The 22,156-nt window shown below is 37.9% G+C and overlaps 1 protein-coding gene across 1 annotated transcript in view; it reads left to right on the top strand.

Moving 5' to 3' along the window:
- Positions 1 to 22,156, top strand: part of IL23R (interleukin 23 receptor) — a 45,434-nt gene extending 23,278 nt beyond the window's left edge. Inside the window, exons 7-14 of the mRNA XM_070939476.1 lie at positions 548 to 630; positions 6,316 to 6,532; positions 9,502 to 9,702; positions 10,911 to 10,994; positions 16,973 to 17,035; positions 19,420 to 19,525; positions 20,877 to 20,967; positions 21,533 to 22,156. Of these exons, the coding sequence (XP_070795577.1) occupies positions 548 to 630; positions 6,316 to 6,532; positions 9,502 to 9,702; positions 10,911 to 10,994; positions 16,973 to 17,035; positions 19,420 to 19,525; positions 20,877 to 20,967; positions 21,533 to 22,156 (1,469 nt within the window). The remainder of the gene's footprint in view (positions 1 to 547; positions 631 to 6,315; positions 6,533 to 9,501; positions 9,703 to 10,910; positions 10,995 to 16,972; positions 17,036 to 19,419; positions 19,526 to 20,876; positions 20,968 to 21,532) is intronic.

Below are 22,156 nucleotides of genomic sequence, written 5' to 3'. Positions count from 1 at the left end.
CAGCCAATGAATACTTCAGCTTCAACCAAAACAATACAAGAGCACACAATAGATACAAATTCATGGTAAACCGATCCAAACTAGACTGCAGAAAATATCACTTCAGCAACAGAGTGGTCAACGACTTGAATGCACTACCTGACTCTGTGGTTTCTTCCCCAAATCCCCAAAACTTTAACCTTAGACTGTACTGTAGACCTCACCCTATTCCTAAGCGGTCTGTAAAAGGCGTGCATAAGCGGACCAGCGTGCCTACCGTCCCTGTCCTAATGTTTTCTTTTATTCGTATCCTTTTCGTGTATTTATAATTACGTTTACACTTGTATCTGTCATAAAATATATGCTTTTCTATTTATTAGCTTCCTACACTGTCTTTCCAAAATCAATGTAGTCTTGTTTTCCATGTTTGCTTATCTTTTAAAATCTATTTTTAAAAATAGTTCATTTGCTCCATTATTATAATTATTCCCCAGTGTAAGAGCAATGCTATAATAGAAGTCATTTTATATATATTTGTCATATGTTTCTCTCCTCTTTTTAAATACAGAACCAGCTGCGGTACTTGATGTATGGAGGAAATTCGGGCCAGTTTATCCCAATAGTACCCAAGAAGTGACTGTCTTGATCAAGGTGATAATAAACACCATTTAAAAATAAAATAAAATAGAGATTATCATTATCAAATAAAAACCAGGCGCCACTGTGGGAGTGTAGGTCAAAAAAGTCAAAAGGGCAGATTTGACCACACAGTCAAATCTTTTAAATGTTTGTTGGCCATGCAATGCAGATTAAAAAGGGGTGAAGACTGCTTTACGGGTTGCACTTTGAAGCAGACCTGATCTGTTTACCTCAGTGGTTCCAAAGGATTGAGAGAAAAGGGCTGGATTAATAATCTAAACTGGCTGTGGGAAGGGGCACTGGGCGAGGCTGTAATTTCTTCTCCTGCTTCTGTGGAAAAACAGTGGAAAACATATCTGGGCCAATGGGCCAGATGAGGGTATAGCTGGTTTTCTCCTAGTTCATCACTTGAGAGAAGGGTGGTTGGGAGATAATGCATGGGGTGGAGTTGGATATCTAGTGTCACATGGGCAGTTGTCCCACATAGCAGATGCTGAGTGCTAGGCATAATGTGTGGGTGTGTTTATGACATCCTATGTTGCACTAGTATGTGTGAGGGTGTGATGATGTAACCCTTTCACTTGGAGATGGGAGCACACCAGTTGGAGGAACTGGATGACGGAGAAGGGAAGCAAAGCAAAGATATCGTATCAGGAAAGTGGCATGGAGCAATGCAGCAGAAGACAGGTGTGGGCTGTTCTTAAAGAAAACACCTATCTATTCTGTATTATTGAAACCTGATTGGATACAAAGCTGAGGGGTTCCCTATTTAGAAATTTGCCCTTCTGGGTTTTGAATGTGGCATCAGATATAACGCTGGGGAAGAGGAGGAAGTGTGGTTGTTGTCATTTAGGAATCTTTGGAAGTTTTTAGGGGTGCTGCATTGGATATGATAGACTGTGAGACCTTGTTTGTGAAACTGGACAATCCATTGGGATTGCTGCTTCTGTACCAACTTTCCTGCTATGTAACAGCTTCCCTGCCTATACTTCTCAGCTCTGTGGGAGAGATCAGGTGGAGTTTTCTAGGCTCATGATTCTGAGGCATTTCAACCTGCCTTCTGTGGACCCAGAGACAGAGGCAGTTTGGCAACCATGGACCTCATCCAGATTATTGAGGGCCCTACTCAGAGGTGGGGGGATGGCACACACTAGAGCTGATCTTTATCTCAGAATTATGGTGTGCTTTGAAGTTGAGTATTGACATCAACTTCTTTTTTTTTTATTGAAAAAGTTTTTTCCAAATACAAGTTTTTCCCCCTTTCCCCCCCTCCTCCCCCTCCTCCCTAACCCCCCTCCCCCTCCCCTCCCCCCATGGCTTCTTCAAAAACAAAATCATTAATATCAAGTTAAATAATACTTTACCATCCTTTTACACCACCCCCACATACTAACCATTTCTTTCTAACATTATTATTATATCCCCCTTATGTTGTACATTTCAAAGCAATCTTCCGCTATAAAATTTTATAATAATTCCTAATTTGGCATTTATTCAACTCATAATCTACCCATTTCCTCCACCCCCATACATATATCTCTTAATTCAGATCTTTGACATATATTTATATCTAAACATAACATCCCTTTTACTAAGCTAAACAATCAGTAACCTGACCTATCTCCACCCAATTTGCTACAGATCTACCATACATGATATTTTAATCTTCGTTCTTCTGCCCACACCACACCACTAAAAAATATTTCCATATATAAACAGAATCCTCAGATGACTTTAAGTTTGTAATCCATATAATATCTTCTGTAATGTCTTTCAGCTAGATTGTTAATTCCATCGCCCATATTAGGGTAACAACAAGTTCTGTTCCCAACAGTATATTCAGTATCTTCGATATCTGTCCCCATCAGTAATAAATGTTGTTGTATATAAAAATCACCCGAGTGACTTTATATTTATATTCCATATAATTTCTTCTGTAATATCTTTCATCTAGATTATTAATTCCAACCACCATGTTAGGGTAACAACCAGATCTTCTGCATGCCCCACCATAATTCTCGTGCCTTATAGCTCAGCATATACGTAATCCATTTTACAAAGTAAAATATACAATATAGAAAGTTCCAGTCCACTCAGTTAAAGGCCTTCTTCCACATCCCTAAGGCACAGCACTGCAGAGATCTATCATTCTTCTCAAAATTGTACAAGTCAGTAATTTACCTCAGCTATATTTTCATTTTAATCGTCTCTTAAATAACTGGCATTAGACTGTTGTTTAGTCTAAGATTTTTTAGTTTTGTAAGACCTGCTTCTTCTTTTCTTAGCTTTTTGTGGTTTAGATCTCTATCCTGGATGCCTTTCTATAACTTGTATATCAACTGATTGATTTCCATGCTGGTCTGCAACTTGATGAGACATCGCATTAAAATCCAAAGCCGCCTCTCTTGTATTTGTAAATAATCCAGCTATAACCTTTAAAGGAGAATCCAAAAGCAGCTCGTCCAAAGGAGTCTCTGTAACTTGTTGTTTTTCCATTATCTCCATCTCCATCTGCTTAGCCTGGATTTCAGTCTCTTGTTCATTTTGCATTTCTTTATTCCCCTCCTGTATTCCTAACAAAGATGGCATACATGGAGATGTTAAATCCATTTTAAGAACCTTGTAGTAAAATTCTTCCGCTTTTTCAACAGTTTTTAATTGATATCTTTGATATCTTTCTCCTTGATATCTCAATATTATACCCACTGGAACATCCCACCTGAATGGGATGTTTTGTTTCTTTAGCTCAGTCACCAAAAATCCAAATTGCTTTCTATCTTTTAACATCTTAGGCGGCAGTTCTTTATATATCCAAATCTTTCTTCCGTTCAGTTCTGAAGTAGAGTTAAAAGATTTTTGCACAATATCATTTCTTATTCCTTTATCTGTAAAGTAAATCACCACATCTCTAGGCAACTGCCTTTGCTTTGCAATCCAATAATTTACTCTGTAGGCCTTATCAATCTTACAGGATACCTCTTCAGGATGAACCTTTAAAATCCCAGCCAGAACTTCAGCAGACATCTTTCTCAAATCATCTCTATAATTTTCCTGTAGTCCCCTCATTCTGACCGCAAATTCCATGGACCTGTATTGCATTATTGTAACTTCTTTTTCAATCCTTTGTTTTATATTATCTGCATTGTAAGTCTCGTGATCAGCTTTCTTTTTAGACTTTACTTCTGAGCTATTGTCTTGAATATTTATCAAATCATTTTCAATTCTTTGTATTTTATTGTCCAGATTATAAATCTTATGATCAACTTCCTTCATTTTAGACTCTAATTCTGAATTAATATCTTTATCCAGCTTTATAACTATTTCTGAAAAAGTTTTCAAAGCTGTTACAAACTGTTGTTTCAGATTGGCATATTTTTGTTGTACCAACTCTTTAATTTCCTGCCTGAATTTTTCAAGATTCTGGTTCACAATCTCATCATGCCTTGCCATCTCCTCCAAAACAAATTCTTTTAGGTTAAAACCATTCTTCTGAGCCTGCAAGTTCAAAACTTGTTCATATGGTTTGTAAATGGGGGAACCCCCCCCCCGCTGCTTGTTTGTCTGGCTTTATTAGTTTTAACGCCATCCTGCCCCACAGACAAACTCTTTTTAAAGAAAAGGACTTCTCTCCAGACAATATCAATATCAAATCTCCAAGAAGAAAGAGACATAAAGTAGAGATTTTTCCTTTCAATTCTAGCCAGCGCTATTATTTCTGCTACTTTGTAGCTTGTTAAACTATCCAGGCGGAAGGACTTTCACTTTCAGCTTTCTTCTTCTCAAGCCTCAGCAGTCGCCATTTTAAACTTTTTTTCCTTCGCTCTTAAAATCACTTATAAAATTGTTAGAAATACTTGCGATTTAGAATCCAGAGTCCAGATCTCATCCTCTTTGTTTAAGCAATCTGTTAATTTTCAGAAAATGGCTTGGTCCTGTCGCCTAGCTCTGCAAAAGGCAGAGTTCGCCCGAAGCCCGGAGCAGCGGCGAGGAAAAGAGGGAGCCTCATCCTGCTTCGTTCCCAAGAGTAAAACAAAAACTCTGGGGACTTCGCAGAGGGCTCTACCTGCCCTCGCCAGCTCTATCTCACATTTCCTTAAGGAAATGGAGTTTTACGAGCCGCCTTTCAGATGTAAAGGCGGCTCTTTACGAGCGACGGGGCTGGCGGTCTCAGAGGACCATCTGACGGTGACGGAAGCCAAACCGGAAGCCGAGTATTGACATCAACTTCTTATCAAGGAGAGATCATGCTATCCTAGCCTTGACATTCTCTGCAGTTAATTCCCACTGCAAGAAGGAAGGACCAATTCAGTTGGTCTGCCCCAGATAATTCATGAACCCAGTTGGATTCCATAGAGACCTTAAATTTATTCCTAAATTCTGTTGCATGGCTAGTCCAAAGCCTTAGCTTGAAATGAGCAGGCAATGACAGCCTTGGATCAGATCATTCCTGTTCTGACTCTGCATTTGTGGATTCTTGAATTCCTCCAATTTTCAGAAGGATTCCCTGAGATGAAACAATGCAAGACATGCCTGAAGCACCACTGGAGGAAGACAAAGAATGAATCTGACAGAGCCTAGCTAATAACCTTTATTAGGGCTTACTTTGTGGCAATAAGATCACTGAAACAGGTGCTCTTATTGTGTGACCAGATAGCTGGCTGGCATCTTCATTTTGAATAACTAGATTGCTCCTTGGGAAGGAACGTCTGCAAAGCCACTGTGAAGACTATTCTAAGCATTTAATGGATAAAGTATCTCAGATTTATACCTGCAATTTGATTGGGACAGTTCTATGGAATAGAAGAGTGTAAATATAAATGTATAGAAATAAAGTATGATGTACAGTCTTGCTTGGTTATCTAGAGTTCTGAAGAAGTGGACATAGGATGTGGCCACCTGTGTTTTAGATCCAAGTCCCTCCTTGCAGGTAAAGGCCTCCCAGGTAATGGTAAGGTTGGACATAGTGAAGGCTTCTTTGTAGAAGGAAAAGTTCCACCTGCTTTGAAAAAGGTGGCTTATCCCAGTGGTAAAATCCAAAAAGTTTTGCTACCAGTTCTGTGGGCGTGGCTTGATGGGCGTGTTGTGGCTTAGTGGGTGTGGCAGGGGAAGGATACTGCAAAATCTCCATTCCCACCCCACTCCTGGGGGAAGGATATAGCAAAATCTCCATTCCCACCCCACTCCTGAGGGAAGGATATAGCAAAATCTCCATTCCCACCCCACTCTGGGGCCAGCCAGAGGTGGTATTTGCCAGTTCTCTAAACTACTCAAAATTTCCGCTACCGGTTCTCCAGAACTGTCAGAACCTGCTAGATTTCACCCCTGACTTATCCATATTAAGAAGTTTTTTCTTCTCACTTGATTTTGAGAACATTCCAAACATTTCAAATTTTTTAAAAATCCTACTAAAATTCTGCTTGAAGATACAATTTGAAGAGGTGAAATGGCAGACAGTAAAATACTTAAATGGCTCCCTACTTTTTTGTTTGATTCTGATTAATTCTTCATGAATCCTTTCAAATGCTGTTACCTGGGGTGGATGGCATGTCAGGTGTAATTTAGCACTCCTGAGCAGCTATTAGTTCAATCACTTTTTCCTTTGGATTTCACATTTCTGCAACTTGTGGAACATTATATGTACAAATAATGAAATATTAGTTTTTGCTGTTCTCTAAAGGCAATTCTGCATTTCTCTAGCCGCTGTCTCCAAAGGAAAGCAGGGGAAAAATTCTGAATTATAGAATATTTTATGAAAAACAAGGAGAGAAGGTGGATTTATGTAAAACAACAGAACTACATTGCAAAGTGATGGTGCCCCCAGCAGTAACCATTATTTATGTGACAGCACACAATTCCAAAGGAAGTTCCAAACCTGCAAATATTTTTGTGAAACAACCGCCTCACAATTACCAAGGTAAGATATCACAAAGCAGGCAATTTTTTCAGAAATATTATGTTAGATTCAGTGGTGGGTTTCAAAATTGTTTACTACTAGTGGTGTGGCTTGGTGGGTGTGGCATGGCTTGGTGGGTGTGGCTTGGTGGGCGTGGCAGATAAAATCTCCATTCCCATCCCACTCCAGGGGAAGGATACTGTAAAATCTCCATTCCCACCCCACTCCAGGGGAAGGATACTGCAAAATCCACATTTCCTCCTGATCAGCTGAGACTTGGGAGGCAGAGAATAGATGGAGATGGGGCCAGTCAGAATTTTTACTACCAGTTCTCCAAACTACTCAAAATTTCCGCTACTGGTTCTGCAGAACTGGTCAGAACCTGCTGAAACCCACCTCTGGTTAGATTAACAAGACACTCAGAGTCCTCTGGAATGGGTGGCCATAATATTTTTTTTAAAAAAGATATTAAATGGAATGGAATAAAATATCCTACTGGGGACTCCCTAACATTATTACCACACTTATTTATGTCCCTATTGTAATATATTACTATTTAATATATTACAGGTAATCCTTGACTTAACCATCATAACTGGAACCAGATTTTCCATTGTTAAGTAAGGCAGTTGTCAAATGAATCGCACACAATTTTGCTATCTTTTTCTTTTTTTGCAAAGGTTGTTAAACAGATCACTGCAGTTAAGTCAATATGGTCATTAAGCAAATCAGGTTTCCCCCATTGACTTTGCTTGTCAGAAGCTGACTGGGAAGTCCACAAATGGTGACCACATGACCCTGGGACACTGCCACAGTCATAAATACCTGCCTGTGGCCAAGTGCCCATATTTTGATCACATGACCATGAGGATGCTGTGATGGTCATAAGTGTAAGTCACTTTTTTTCAGTGCCGTTGTAAATGACAATGGCCGCTTGTAAATAATTATACATTTTGAATTTTGCCATCTGCAGATTGAAGCTATTAAGTTAATTCAGACAGATTACATCCTTCCACTATGACTATATCTGCAATATACAAGTATGTATATTTATATATACCCAAATTTCAGAGACACCCAGTTGAAAAATATATAATTCCAATGCAGGCATAAATATTATAGCAGGAAATTGGGATCTAAAATATATATTTAAAAGATTAGTTTCCTGTCATTGTGATTATTAAAACATTATCTATATAAAAATGTGTCCGCTAAATTTCAGGTAACAAATGAGTTAATACTCATGATACTGCCTTAGAAACATGCCTTTACAGCGCAGCCTATAGTAGTCAGACTGGTATTTTTATCATTTCCGCACTCTAAGAATTACAATTGCATAGCACGTGTCTCTCTTGTTTGTCGACTAGTTTTCCTACAATGCCCTCTACAGGTTCAATCTAAATATACCATTCTTAGAAACATTTCAAAAAACAGTTCTTTGTTAGAGTGCTCCTCCTAACAGAAACAATTTTTTTTTATATTCACCTTTGGATACGGTAGAAAATTCTATCTGTTTGCCTCATTAATTCAGTTATAGACGTTAGGAACATAAACTTTTCTACCCTTTCGGCTTAATTATTCAGTTCCCACAGCTTCTGAAAATACAGAAAACTCATAAAATTCTATCTCAATGGATGATTTGCATTGGAATATATGAAGCCGCCCTTTACAGTTTTAGGAAGAATGCATAGAGAAATGTTACCACAGAGGATAACACCATGGGAAAGAGTCTCCTCAAACCTATTTCACCTTGTGCATTACAACAGAGAATGAACAGTCCATCAAGCTGAGCCACAATTTCTTTTAGCCGTGGCTTGTGGAATATAGTGTTGCACACAATACATGTATACCATGTCTTATTTTCTTTCAGAAAATGCTACAGAATGTAGAGTTTTAGTTTTTGGCTTAAAGCATTGTGTGTGAGTGTTTTTTTTGGCCTTTGCCTTTAAAAAGGCATTGTGTGATGGGATGTAGCTATGAAGTAGAATTGTTGTGATGGACTGTAGTAATGCCGCAAATTCCCAGGAAAGAGAGAGCAAATTCCAAAGAGGGGGGCAAGATAAGAGACAGCAAAGCCCAGAACTGCATCACAGGAAGAGGAAGAGATTGAGGATAGCCACTCCCTACAATTTCCCAGGCCGCGGTAGAGCAGTCCAGGGGTGGGTTCTACTTACCTTTATTACTGGTTTGCAGCGGGGCCGCACACACGCTCTTCTGCGCAAGCACAGAAGTTTCTGCGCATGCGCAGAAGCGTTTTGATATGTCAGGGTTGGTGGGCGGAGCCTCCCACTGGTTTTACTACTGGTTCTATAGAACCGGTGCCAACTGGGGGCAACCCACCACTGGAGCAGTGGTTAGAGTGCAGTACTGCAGGCTACTTCTGCTGATGGCCAAATGCCTGCAATTTCGCAGTTTGAATCTCACGAGGCTCAGAGTTGACTCAGCCTTCCGTCCTTCCGAGATCGGTAAAACGAGGACCCAGATTGTTGGGGGCAATATGCTGACTCTGTAAACCGCTTAGAGAGTGCTGTAAAAGCACTGTGAAGCGGTATATAAGTCTAAGTGCTATTGCTATTGCTACATCTATTAGATTAGGGTAATATAGGTTTAGTCTGGCAAGATGCTGTCTATATGGTATATGCAAATAAAGATCTGAACTTTGTTTTAATGTTGTTATGTCATTTTGGGGCTAGGCCTGACACACACTTTTTATTTATCTTGGTCACAACTGATATCACAGCACGTACAAAGAACTATCATAGTAGCTACTAAAATGGGGATGGAAAAATTCCATAATGTCTGAGATGGAAATCAATATATATGGAGGTCACCGCATTACAGAGACGAATCTATAAATTGTTCACTAATTTCATGAGCATTTTTAACTATGTCAATGCAATCCTTTTGAATGATGTCAATATATAGTTATGGAAATATGCAGTAACAAAACTGATATGCTGACATATAACACCGTCTGTTTTTCCCCGTAGCTTTCCCACCCCCTATTAATATCAAAATATTCACTGATAAACAGAAAGGAATTTCTGTTAAGTGGGAACCTCCTAAATCTATTGGAAAAACACTTTTATGGTACATAGTGGAATGGATTTCTGCAAACTTCAGTCATTTTCATCATAGCATTGTTGCATGGAAGAAAGTTCCTTTCCAGAATACATCAACTTCTATTGAAGGTAAGCTACAAGTCAATTATTTTGGTGTCTTCACAATAAATATGAAAGGTGGATACATATATTAGTAAGTACAGATAGTCCTCAACTTACAACAGTTCATTTAGTGACTGTTCGAAGTTACAATGGCACTGAAAAAAGTGACTTATGACAACTTTTCACACTTACGACCATTGCAACATCCTGATGGTCACGTGATCAGAACCTTGGCCACTGCCTCATAATTATGATAATTACAGTCTCCCAGGGTAATATATCTCCTTTTTGCGACCTTCTGACAAAGTCAATGGGGAAGCCAGATTCACTTAACAACTAACTTAACGACTGCAGTGATTAACTTAGACTCTGTGGCAAGAAGGGTCATAAAATGAGGCAAAATCCACTGAACAAATGTCTGTTCTGTTAGCAACAGAAATTCTAGGCTTAATTGTGGTTGTAAGCTGAGGAATACTTGTACAATATCTAATAACACAAGATTACCTTGGATTTGAAGCAGATCACACCTTTGAAAAAGCATTCTAGATTACTGAGTATTAAAAATATCTATATTTACTAATATAGATATATATATATTTTATATATATATAAAATATAGATATTTTTAATCCTCAGTAATCTAGAATGCTTTTTCAAAGGTGTGATCTGCTTCAAATCTAAGCAAACCCTGAACTAATAAATTATTGATTTAAAAAATGCTACTAAAATCATAAGAACATCACAGGAATTATGCTGGCTGAGACTGAAAGTCATCATTCATTTCTCACACCAAGTAATCAAATGGAGGATGTGTACAATTGAGTCTTTCCATTCAAGACTCTTAACAACTGGCATTCATGGACATCTGGAGTTAACAGATGGCTGTCATAAGTATTATCATCAATTGTCTTATCCTCCATGAATTTGCCTGCTTCTTGTCTTTTACAGCTACCCAAGTAGTTTGCATGGGTGAATACAGCTATTGTGAGAACCTAGTGAAAAAGAATTATTTAGACCCCACTTGGGTGGGAAGTAAATATACTCATTAAAAGCATTTCCAGAATGGATGTTTCTGTGGTTAATGCTTGTTGCTATTATTGCTCATGTAAAACAGTTAAATCATGGTTTCCTTCTTAGAAAAAGGTTCTGTTGATGATGACGATTCCTTTTAAGAGTATGTATTAGAACCGAAATTCCATAAAAATTATGTGCTGTTTTAAACTTCACCTTCACAGAAGGCATCAGAATAGCGGAGAACTTCACCATTTCAGTATACGCTGTGTATCAGAAAGGCATCAGTCGAGCCAGCTCCATCCAGAGTGAGTAGAACTCAAGCAGACAGATTGTAAAAGATTAATGATAGTTACTGATATAGAAACTTTCCAGTTACGTTTCGTCCAAACCATAAGTTTCTTTCATCTGGGTGTGTAGTCTACAGATTGTGTGTGCATATGAGTTCCTTTGAGTTAATCTCTTGTCTCTAGATGACTGCCTAGACAAGTCCCTGCAGTTTTCTTAGCAAAATATTTGGAAGTGGTTTGACATTGACTCTGCCCTAAGGATGCGATTGAGTGACTATCCCAAAGTCACCCACTCAGCTTGGTGCCTAAGGGAACACTAGAACTCACAGTCACCCAGTTTCTAACCTGCCATAAATAGCTATGCCAAACTGGTTTTCTACAGATGGAACAAAGAATGACGCTCATCCAAAGTAGTATTTTATTTTTAAGACTTATCTAGAACAGGGTCTTACCCCAAAAAGTAAGACCTTCAGTTTTGGTCGCCATGATGTAAAAAAGATGTTGAGACTCTAGAAAGAGTGCAAAGAAGAGCAACAAAGATGATTAGGGAACTGGAGGCTAAAACATATGAAGAACGGTTGCAGGAACTGTGTATGTCTAGTTTGATGAAGAGAAGGATTAGGGGAGACATGATAGCAGTGTTCCAATATCTCAGGGGTTGCCACAAAAAAGAGGGAATCAAACTATTCTTCAAACCTGAGGGTAGAACAAGAAGCAATGGGTGGAAACTAATCAAAAAGAGAAGCAATTTAGAACCAAGGAGAAATTTCCTGACAGTTAGAACAATTAATAAGTGGAACAACTTGCCTGCAAAAGTTGTGAATGCCCCAACACTGGAAATTTTTAAGAAGATGTTGGATAACCATTTATCTGAAGTGGTGTAGGGTTTCCTGCCTGACCAGGAGGTTGGACTAGAAGACCTCCAAGGTCCCTTCCAACTCTGTTATTCTAAGTTCTAAGTATTTTGCATTCAAAATCTTAATGTTCAATCATGAAAGCATGTGAAACTAAATTCAGGTCCGTTTTTTTTTTTTTAATGTCATCCAGAAAGCAGGTGTGTGTGAGTGTGTGTGTGTTTGTGTGTGTGTGAAACATTTGTTTTCAACTTCTCAATATTCCATGCTGGATCCCTATTCATGAAGGGATATATAGGTATTGTCAAGAAAGGCAAAAGAGTTAAAAATCCCTGTGCACCACTGAACATATCATCCAATCATGCAACCTAATGAAATACAGATTAGTGGACGCAGACCTAATCTTTCAGTTTCTTGTCCTTTGCTGAGAAGGTGGCAAGTACAGGTAGTCCTCGGTTACAACAGTTCATTCAGTGACCATTCAAAGTTACAACGGCACTGAAAAAAGTGACTTATGACCATTTTTCACATTTACAACTGTTGCAGCATTCCTTGGATAATGTGATCAAAATTCAGATGCTTGGCAGCCAGTTTATACTTATGACCGTTATTGTGTCCCAGGGTCATGTGATCACCTTGTGCAACCTACTGACAAGCAAAGTCAATGGGGAAGCCAGATTCACTTAACAACCATGTTATTCACTTATCAACTACAATGATTCGCTTAACAACGGTGGCAAGAAAGGTCATAAAATGGGGCAAAACTCACTTAACAAATGTCTCACTTAACAACAGAAATGTTGGGCTCAATTGTAATCATAAATCGAGGACTATCTGTAGACATCCTATTTTCAGACAATGAAATAGAGAAGAAGAAGAAAGGAATGAAATAGAAATAAAGAAGGAAAAATACGCAAGGATGTGCAAAATCCAATCATCTTAGCTGCAATAATAAAAAGTTAAAAGCAGCCATTCAGAAGCCATTCATATCTCAGCTCTGGTGATGAAAAGAAACTGATTCTTATAAATAAAGTTAGCAGTTCTGATAAAATCATACATTTACAGTATTTTGGTACTTGTCGAAGATTCTGAAGATTGAGTGAAAATTCGTTCTCTAGCTCTGCCCACAGAAAAATCATACTGATACTGAAAACACTGTTAAAAAACTGGAAAAAAAAAAGTATTATGATTCAGAACTCAGTAAAAAGGACATTGTGTGACTTTTGTTTGCAATATCTCTATACTATATTGGGATGACAATAGAATTCTTTTTTTAATAAAAAAATTATTTTATTTCCAAAGTTAAAATATAAAACCCCAAAAAAGAAAAAACAAAACAATACAAGAAAAACACTAGAAAAAAATGTGCATAAAGACAAAATAACAAAGATACACATAAATGGTCCCCCCGGTTGAATACTGATAAATATATTTCAACAATAATAGTTCCTCCCTTCCCCCACCCTGGAAAACAGGTCCACAATTTATAAACTTCTATATCTTTATTTGCTAAATTACTATATGGCATTAAAAATATTACAAACATGAAAATCTATCACTCACCCAAATTGCCCTACCATCTATCTACTGTAAAAGAAAGCAGTTGATGGTAATCCCAACAACAAGCTAAACTTCAAAGCCCTCTATTAATGATCTGTTATTGTAATTAACTTGCAGAAACTCCACAAACTTTTAGACTACCATAAATTCACTGCAGTCATTATCTCTGAGCCATCCAGGATCAAATATCCTCGATTGATTCTTGACAATAAACTTCTCCTTGAAATTATAACTGGGATCTTCCAGATAGTTACATCTCACTCCCCAAAGCCATAAATCTGAGTTGAGATTATTTCTGCAGCCCTTGTTGTTCAGTAGGTTTTCCCATGAACCGAATCATAGCATCCCCCAAGAGTTGTCTTCTGGCTATATATAATAAGTCTATTCTTCAATCTCCTTCTCCTTTCCTAAGAAGATCCAGTCCATCACCAATCCACTGATTAAATCTTTTAAATGGATGGCCTATTCAGTCTCCCCTACGAAGTTTCCAATTCTCAAACAATTTAATAATTGCAAGTCTGATTTAACTGCTATCACCTGTATCTGGGTTTCATCTTTAGACTGATTTAAAACATTTGCTAATTCATCAAATCTTTTGCCTAGTTTTTCATCTAGAGCTTATAAAAGCTTTTTTTTCCAAAGAAAGTCTTTAACATTCAAGTAATCTGGCTCCTACCTCTCTTATATATCTCTTTTTGGGAGCATTGTAAAAAGTATATAATATACAATGTTCGGGATCTTTTATTTATTATTGCTTTAACTTTAATATAGTCCCAGTCCCTCTTAATGGACAAACTTCCAGAGCAAAATGTAAGCAATTTATTCTCAAGGACAAAGAATGAAATGTTCCATCACAAAGTAAGTACAGAAGAAATTGAGATTCCCACAAATAGAAAATAAAGGGGAAAATTCCTATCCTAATATATACTAATCCTAATATCCTAAATTCCTAATATATACAAAAATAGAGTAAAACAACAAAGTTCTTTTAAGAACAAGTGAGATACCAAATCCTTGCAGTAGAAATCCGATGTACTTCAAATTCAATCATTTTCATTACCTAAGGGAAAGTCCGCGTGCCGTCTACTGCCATGTGGCAAAAGAGAACGTGTTTTTTAACACCAAATGAAAAATTCACTTTTGTAATCTCACAAGGGATTGTAAGATAAATCACCATTCAGCCAGATGTTTAACATTAAAAATGTAGACCAAAACAAAAGAAAACTTCAAAATAATGTTAAAGTAGAGTCACGCCTAAAAAAAGAAACAATGACTTGAAAAGACGGAAACCAGACCCTCAAGTTATGCTTACTGAGAATCATGATGCATTGAATTCTCTTTCCAGGTACACGGTCATCCATGGGTCATTGTGGGTTATTCCAAGTTATTTACATTCAAATCCAGGGATTGTGCTGCCAAAGAGACGGCTTTGGCAGTAAAGTCAGCTGTTTGTCAGTAGGAGAAAAAAATCACCCCACCGCTCAGTGTGCCATTTTCTGGAGACTCCCGATTGACCATAAAGTTCTGAGGGTTCAAAGGAAAAAAAGAAACATTGGGAAAAATTAAAATGAGGTTCTGTATTCATTTAACACAATTTGCAGCAAAATATGAAACAAAGACTCTTGCCTTGAACCACCAGTGTTTTTCTGATGGGGTTTCATTACTATTATTGGAGAAAAAGGAGCCCAAGAAAAGGACTGCTCAAGGAAGAGACACTTCATGTTGTAATGAAAGAATGAAAAAGATCTTCAAATATCCTCAATAATCACATGTGTCACATACACATAGTACTCACTTAACAACTACAATAGAACCAAACATTTTCATTGAAAGTCATTGCGATTATTATGTGTGTTATGTGAAGATAAGTGCTAGATACTTTTTTAGTGAAGGCTGAACTTTCATTGTACAAAAGCAATCAATATGCCCTTAAAGAAGGAATTATTCTATCCTCTATCATGCTGGATTCTTACATTATGATATACTTGGACTTCTTAAATTAAGCCCTTATAGCAAGCGGAAAACTGATGCTATAGCAGACGTTTTTCCCAAAGTGAAAATATGGTATCTCAATAGGTCCTGTAAGACTAATCAAGGATGGTGAATATTTTACACAGATAAAATCTTGCAGAAATGTGTTTTTGATACTGTTTGTTCATGTGTTCTTGGTAAGATTTTCTGTAACATTTAAAACTTGGTGACAGAATTTCCCTTTTAAAACTCTGTCAATTTAATTTTCATCCTAACACAGCTTTGAACAAAATTTCATTTCAAATTCAGGATGACATTTTAGTCCATTCATATGAAAACGGAGAGAATTGATTATGTTCTTTATAAGGAGCATTTAAAACTTCTTTTTGCTGCTTGGTAGAAGAAATGAAACAGTCAAAAAAATACTCTCTTTTCTGGATAGAATAATGATTATTATTGTTGTTATACAAGTACTCCTTAAGTGACCTTACAAGCAGTCACTTCAGTGGTGGGTTACTCCCGGTTCGCACCGGTTTGCAAGAACCGGTAGTAAAAATTTGTAGTAGTTCGGAGAACCGGTAATAACATTGGCTGGCCATGCCCCCGAACCGGTCCCCGGCCCGGTTGCCGCTTGCTTACCCCACCTACCTCATCAGAGGCTTTTTTTTTTTTTACTTTTAAAAGCATTTTTTCTACATTTTTCAGACGAAGAGGTTGTAGGAAAAAAAAATGCCTTTAAAAGCCTCTGGCGATCCCAGCTGAGTTGCCTAAAAGCATTTTTTTCTGCAACCTCTTCAGCCAAAGAGGTTGTAGGAAAAAAATGCCTTTAAAAGCCTCTGGCGATCCCAGCTGAGTTGCCTGATCGTCAGAGGCTTTTAAAAGCATTTTTTTCTGCAACCTCTTAAGGTTGTAGAAAAAATGCTTTTAAAAGTTAAAAAAAAAAAAAGTTGACCACGCCCACCCAGTCACATTAACCCCCCACCAAGCTACGCCCACAAAATAAGCCACACCCACAGAACCGGTAGTAAAAAAATTTAGAACCCACCCCCGGGTCACTTAGTTACAACAGAACCTGAAAATGAGACTTACAACCCGGATTTGAAGTTCCAACATCTGCCTCTCCATGGTTATGTAACCACATTTTGGGTGCTTGGCAACCAGCCTGCATTTATGGTTGTTTGGAATCATGTGATTACGATTTTGATGTTTTGCCAGAAACTGGCATTCACCTGTCACTATTCAACATTGTGGGCTGAATTATAATTGTAAGTCAATTGAAAGTTATTGAACCACACGATGACAAGGTTTATGGAATAACCCAGCATTAATGCTACTTCTAAAGTTCTCTAGGCTTTCCCCAAAAACATGATCAGTAGGAAGTGTGACTGCTGGCTGAATCTTATAGTAGTGTTGTAGGTCCTGCAAGGGAGAGATTTAACTTAGCGACTAAGTAGATGATTTGCATGCAAAATCAATATAATATATTTTATTCTATTAAAAAAAATCTATTCTATATTTGCAAGGCGCTTTAAATGAATCATTCTTGTTCTCACATTACAGCAGAATTCATTCATTCTCACTTTCTTATATTTTTTTCTCTTTTCTGGGTAGCATTGATGAAAGAAAAGAAAGAACTTGACATTTCCCAAGAAAGGAGTCTTGCCGTCATCAGGGGTAGGAAAGAATTCTAATAATGGGGGGGGGGGGTTGTGAGATTTTCTGTGTGATCAGAAATGTACGGCTTATGTAACATTATGACATTTCAAAGTGGCAAGAAATGTTTATAGCATGCACTGACAATGATTCCAAGAAAATAAAACTTCAGATTGCTTTCAGACATTAAAGACTTAAAGATGTAACCTATGATTACTCACAACTTGGACCCATCTAGACTTCATTCACACACACACACACACACACACACACACATATGGGCACCCCCACTGTTAAATTGTTAGTCATTTACTAAATTCTTGTATAGAAAATGAATGCACCCAAGCAAGCATGACAAAACGTTCTCAATAAATGCTGACTGGGAGATGGGAAGCAGGGATAGGACATAGGTCAATCCATCAATAGGGAAAACAGATGCCAAGATGCAGAAGATGAACTTGCTAGATTCTAGGTTTTCTCTATCTAAAAAGTATGACAAGAACGGTGCCAACAAGTTTTCGGAAGGAGGAAGGAATCGGAAAAGTTACATTGCAAGAGCACTTTCAAACTGGTGCAAGGAAAAATGTGTGGAGGCTGCCTTTCTGGTGGTCGAGGATGTATTGAAGCAGTGGTGGGATTCAGCCGGTTCGCACCAGTTCAGGCAAACCGGTTGTTAAATTACCTCCCCCCCCCCCCAATCAAAGTGGATCCTGGGCGCTGCATTGCAATGGAGAAATGGGCAATGGAGCTGCCGGCACGAGGGAAGGAGAAGGCCGCTTTCCCTCTTTTTTCTCCCTGCTCCTCCTCCTTCCCTTGTGCAGGCTGTTCCGTTTCCCATTTCTCCACTGCAGCGCAGCGCACAGGATCCACTTTGATAGTTGGGGGGGGGATATTTTAACAACCAGTTCACCCAGGGTCAGTTTGGCTGTCACGGGAGCTCATCCCGCATGTGCGGCGGAGTTGGGGATGAGCCATGCCTCCCATGACAGCCAACTTGACCCTGGGTGAACCAGTTGTTAAATTATTTGAATCCCACCACTGGATTGAGAATGACATAATAATATGTCATATGTCAAATAATAATAATAATATTAATAAAACAGGTGTGAGCATAAATATAACTTAAACAAAGAACACTTATTAAAAAATTAAAAGCATAAGAAGTATTAAGACTTTTTTTTAAAAAAAAGATTTAAATACAGACAGAACAGGAAACCAAATAAAAACGTGGTTAAATAACAAAGGCGAGAAAAGACTCTAATTCGTGAGAGTTTGTACCACAATGGAATCCTTAATCTTTATAGCTCTATAGCAGGGTTGCTTTCATTGCAACCCAAACATGTGTCTCTTCATCTCAGCCTCCTTAAGAAAGATTCCTCAAGAATTTTGCAGTAAAATAACTCAATTATTCCTCAATAACTTTTGGGAATTCTTTTGCATGGTCAACTGAAGTTTCATTGATTTCACTTGGTTTGTTCCAAGCGGTTGTCTTTAGATCCCCTCTATGTAGAGATCCCATTCGTAACAGCGCTCTGGGTCATAAAATATTATTGCAACATTTCAAAAAAGACAACCAAAGCATTCAAGGAAATAAGCATATTTTAATTTTAATAAGTCCTCATAACTACAATTCTACACATAGCTGCTTGGGAGTTCACTGTTCTCCATAATGTCTACTTTGAATAATATTGTTTCAACTGACATAGAACCATAGAAATAAATGGGATGTAATCATTTGAATGAATCTATCCTTAGGGCATTACCAGAAATGACAAATTTCCACATGAAAAGCTATTTAAACCGGCTGCTGATCATTTGATAGCTCTGCTGAGCTCTTGGTCAAAAAATGTTACCACTACAGGAAAAAAAAAGGCCAGAATTCAGCATGCTAGGAAAAAAATCCAATAACTTTATCAATTTATCTACAATGGGCTGTAGATTGCCCAAGCAGATTTGAAGCTACATCTCATTATGCTTTTTGTTCTGTGTATAAATCTGGGTACAACTTGCTGAGTTTTATTCTTTGTTTAACTGAAAAAATGTTCAGCTGAAATCTTTGGCTTTTAATTAGAAATGTAAGCAGTGTTGCAGTTGAATGGTTTACTGTTTAAAAAGCTGACAAAGAAAATGAAATATGTATCCAACTGCTCTTTACTTGCAGTATTGTCCCTAATCTTCTGTTTCTTATCTGCCAGAAACAGTAGTAAAACTGTTTTAAAACAAAAGGTCTTATTTATCAGAGCAAGGAGAATCTGGCAATTGCCCTCTTCTCCAGCAGATGATAACACTTATCCAGTTTTAAAAAATCCAGGAGTTGCACTTTCCTGCAACTCATTCAGAATGCATGAATGAAAATTTGTATATTCATCTTTCCCTCTCCCCCCCCCCCCCTTTCTCTCTCTCAGCCAATGATGATTACGATACTGGGATTCTGTTGGGAACTGGTGTCGGAGTGGCTTTCTTATCAATCTCTGTTTTCACTTTGATTGCAATTAAATCGTGCAGGAAAAGGTACCAATTGCTATTTTTCCCAGGCTTTGGTTAATGAAGATTTAGTTTTATTTATTAATCAAATGTATGTAACCACCCATTTCTTGACAGCATAATTTGGGAATGTGCAGTCCCAATACAAGTAGGCCTCAAGTTATGACTGTGACAAAGCCCGCCCATTACAGTTACAAATCGCGACGATCGTTAAGGGAGGTACTCACACAATCAATTCAACAATTCCCACCTGCTCTCCTTGATACAGATGTTAAGCAGAGCATAGGGTACCTCGGTGGTAGAAAAAGTCCTGGGAGATCGAACATAGGCCTCAGAGAGTGGAGGAGGGCTTGGGAGGCCTGGGGTTCCCTGAAGTATCTCATGCCATGTTTCCCATTCGTTGGGCTCCCCTAAGACTTTGGGCCTACTGCCCACTCCACCACACCTGTAACTTCAAAACTGGTCATAAATAACTTTGGTAGAGTTCATGATAATTTCATTTGGTTGCTAAGTGACCAGTCTGAAGTCAAGAACTGTCTGTATCAGTCTTGATTTCCTTTATTAAAGCATGACAAGAATTATTTTTATAAAATTTTGGCACTCCTTTGTCCATAAATTGTTGTTGAAAGTATTAGCACTTGAGTGTTGTTCATAATTGAATGTAATTACAGAGCTTTGTCTCCCAGTGTGAGGGAATGTCTTAAAAGCAGCTTGCAAAACAAGTTGATATAGAAAAGCATCTGAGCTGAAGAACGCTGTTTCAAAAAGAAACTGTTACGATATTTTCAGGATCAGACTCAATAAATAAGTTGAGAATTAGATGTTCAAATAAAGCACTGTTTATTTACAGAAGGCATTCTATATTCACTGAATAATTACAGATAGAAGCACAGAAGGAATGCATACAGCTCCTTATATATACAAGGGGTGGAGCTAGATATGGGAGTGGTGAAATATGAATATATTAAGTAGTGAAGAATAAGTTAACCCCTGATACCCTGGTCATGTACTATTTACATAATGAAGAATAAGGCATTTACTTGTGACAGAAACCTTTTGCCTCCTAGCACTTCCTCTCATTCCCTTCATATTCTTCCCATCATCTTTGAAGATAAAAAAAATTGGTGAATGGAGAGAGAGGAGTGAAAAAGGACATTCAAGGATAAAAGTTAGCAGAAGTCATATTGGTTTAATAGCTGCTCAGTAGTTCTTTCCCAACTCTGGTTTAGATCTGCGTGATGACAATCCATATTTGAAGACAAGAGTCTGCAGCCACAATAAGTGTTGACAATTACATTGATATTTCTCTCAGTTAAGCATGTGAATTCTAACCCATCATTTAAAAATGCAAGTTAACATGTTGTGTTTTTGTTTCAAGGGTTAACAAAATAGTTAGATCGATAGCACCAAAATGGCTTTTTGAAGAATATCCTAAGATGCAAAACAGCAAAGTAATCAAATGTCTCCAGGTAATTCTTTGGATTAAAATATTTTTATGTTTAAGAAAACCAGGAAGTACTTAGATATCCATTTCCCCCCTTTCCTTTAGAGCATTATATAAATTCCTTAACTTACAACCATGCATTTAACAATGATTCAAAGTTATGAAGGCCTCAGAAAGAGTGATTTATGGTCTGTACTCACACTTATGATGTTGAATGACCACTACAGTTTTCTGATTACAATTTGGTGCTTTGCAACCAGGTAACGTTTACGAGTGGTTGTAGCCTCCTGTCTTCATGTAATCACAATTTGCAACCGATTTTGCTGATTTATGGCAAACAAAGGCAAAAAATGCCCATTGGTAAGCACTTATCAACCACTGTAAAAATTGCCATAAAATTGGGTCCAACTCAACTTATGACTGCAATAACCTCCTAATTGTGATTATAAGTCAAAACCTATCTATACTCAGAATCCTGTGACACTGCTAGTACCTCAACAGGTGTTTGCTCCTTCCATGTTCCAACCTTTATGATGTGCCCACAAGAGTGATAGAATATTCAACACTTTCTATATTATTTTTCTGCTTAGGAAAATGATGCTGAGACAGACAATTTTTCCGAGCCATTTTTGGATGTTGTGGTAACTGAAGTTGAAGAAATATTGATGCAGAACCACTATAGGGCTGTGGAGAAAAAAAGGGAAGGAAGCAAAACAGTTTCTGAGAAAGTCAGTAGCTCAGATGATGTACCATTTGCCAGCAATTTGGATGTGACTGTGAGAAATGGGTACAAACCTCAGACTTCTAATAAGGCTCAATTGGGAACTACTTTCAGCATCACCAGTGAAACACCTTTTCAAAACTGGGACACCAAATCAAATTCAATAGTTTCGCCCATAAGTAATTTAAGGAAAGATTATACCAGTCCTGTGGCCCCTGCATGGCCTATTGTTGACCCCAATGAAAATAAGTCTTTATTTGATAAAATCACCCTTATTCTTAGGAATAGTGGAAGTGGGCAAAGCAGGGTCAGCTCAAAAGATGAAGACCCAAGCACCCAAAAGGCACCCCAGTCGAGGTTTCTACTTTCAGATGAAGATATTCAAGAACAGACTTTAATACCAGATAATCTACTTTCTTGCTTAAAAACAATAAGTGAAGACCGGACCAACATGTCCTATTTCCCTCAAAACGCTATTTACTATGAGGATTGA

This window comes from Pituophis catenifer, unplaced genomic scaffold (genome assembly GCF_029215685.1).
Source record: "Pituophis catenifer annectens isolate HBS135680 unplaced genomic scaffold, rPitCat1.0.hap2 SCAF_3, whole genome shotgun sequence".
Lineage (NCBI taxonomy): Eukaryota > Metazoa > Chordata > Lepidosauria > Squamata > Colubridae > Pituophis > Pituophis catenifer.
This window is presented reverse-complemented; position numbering and strand designations above follow the sequence as displayed.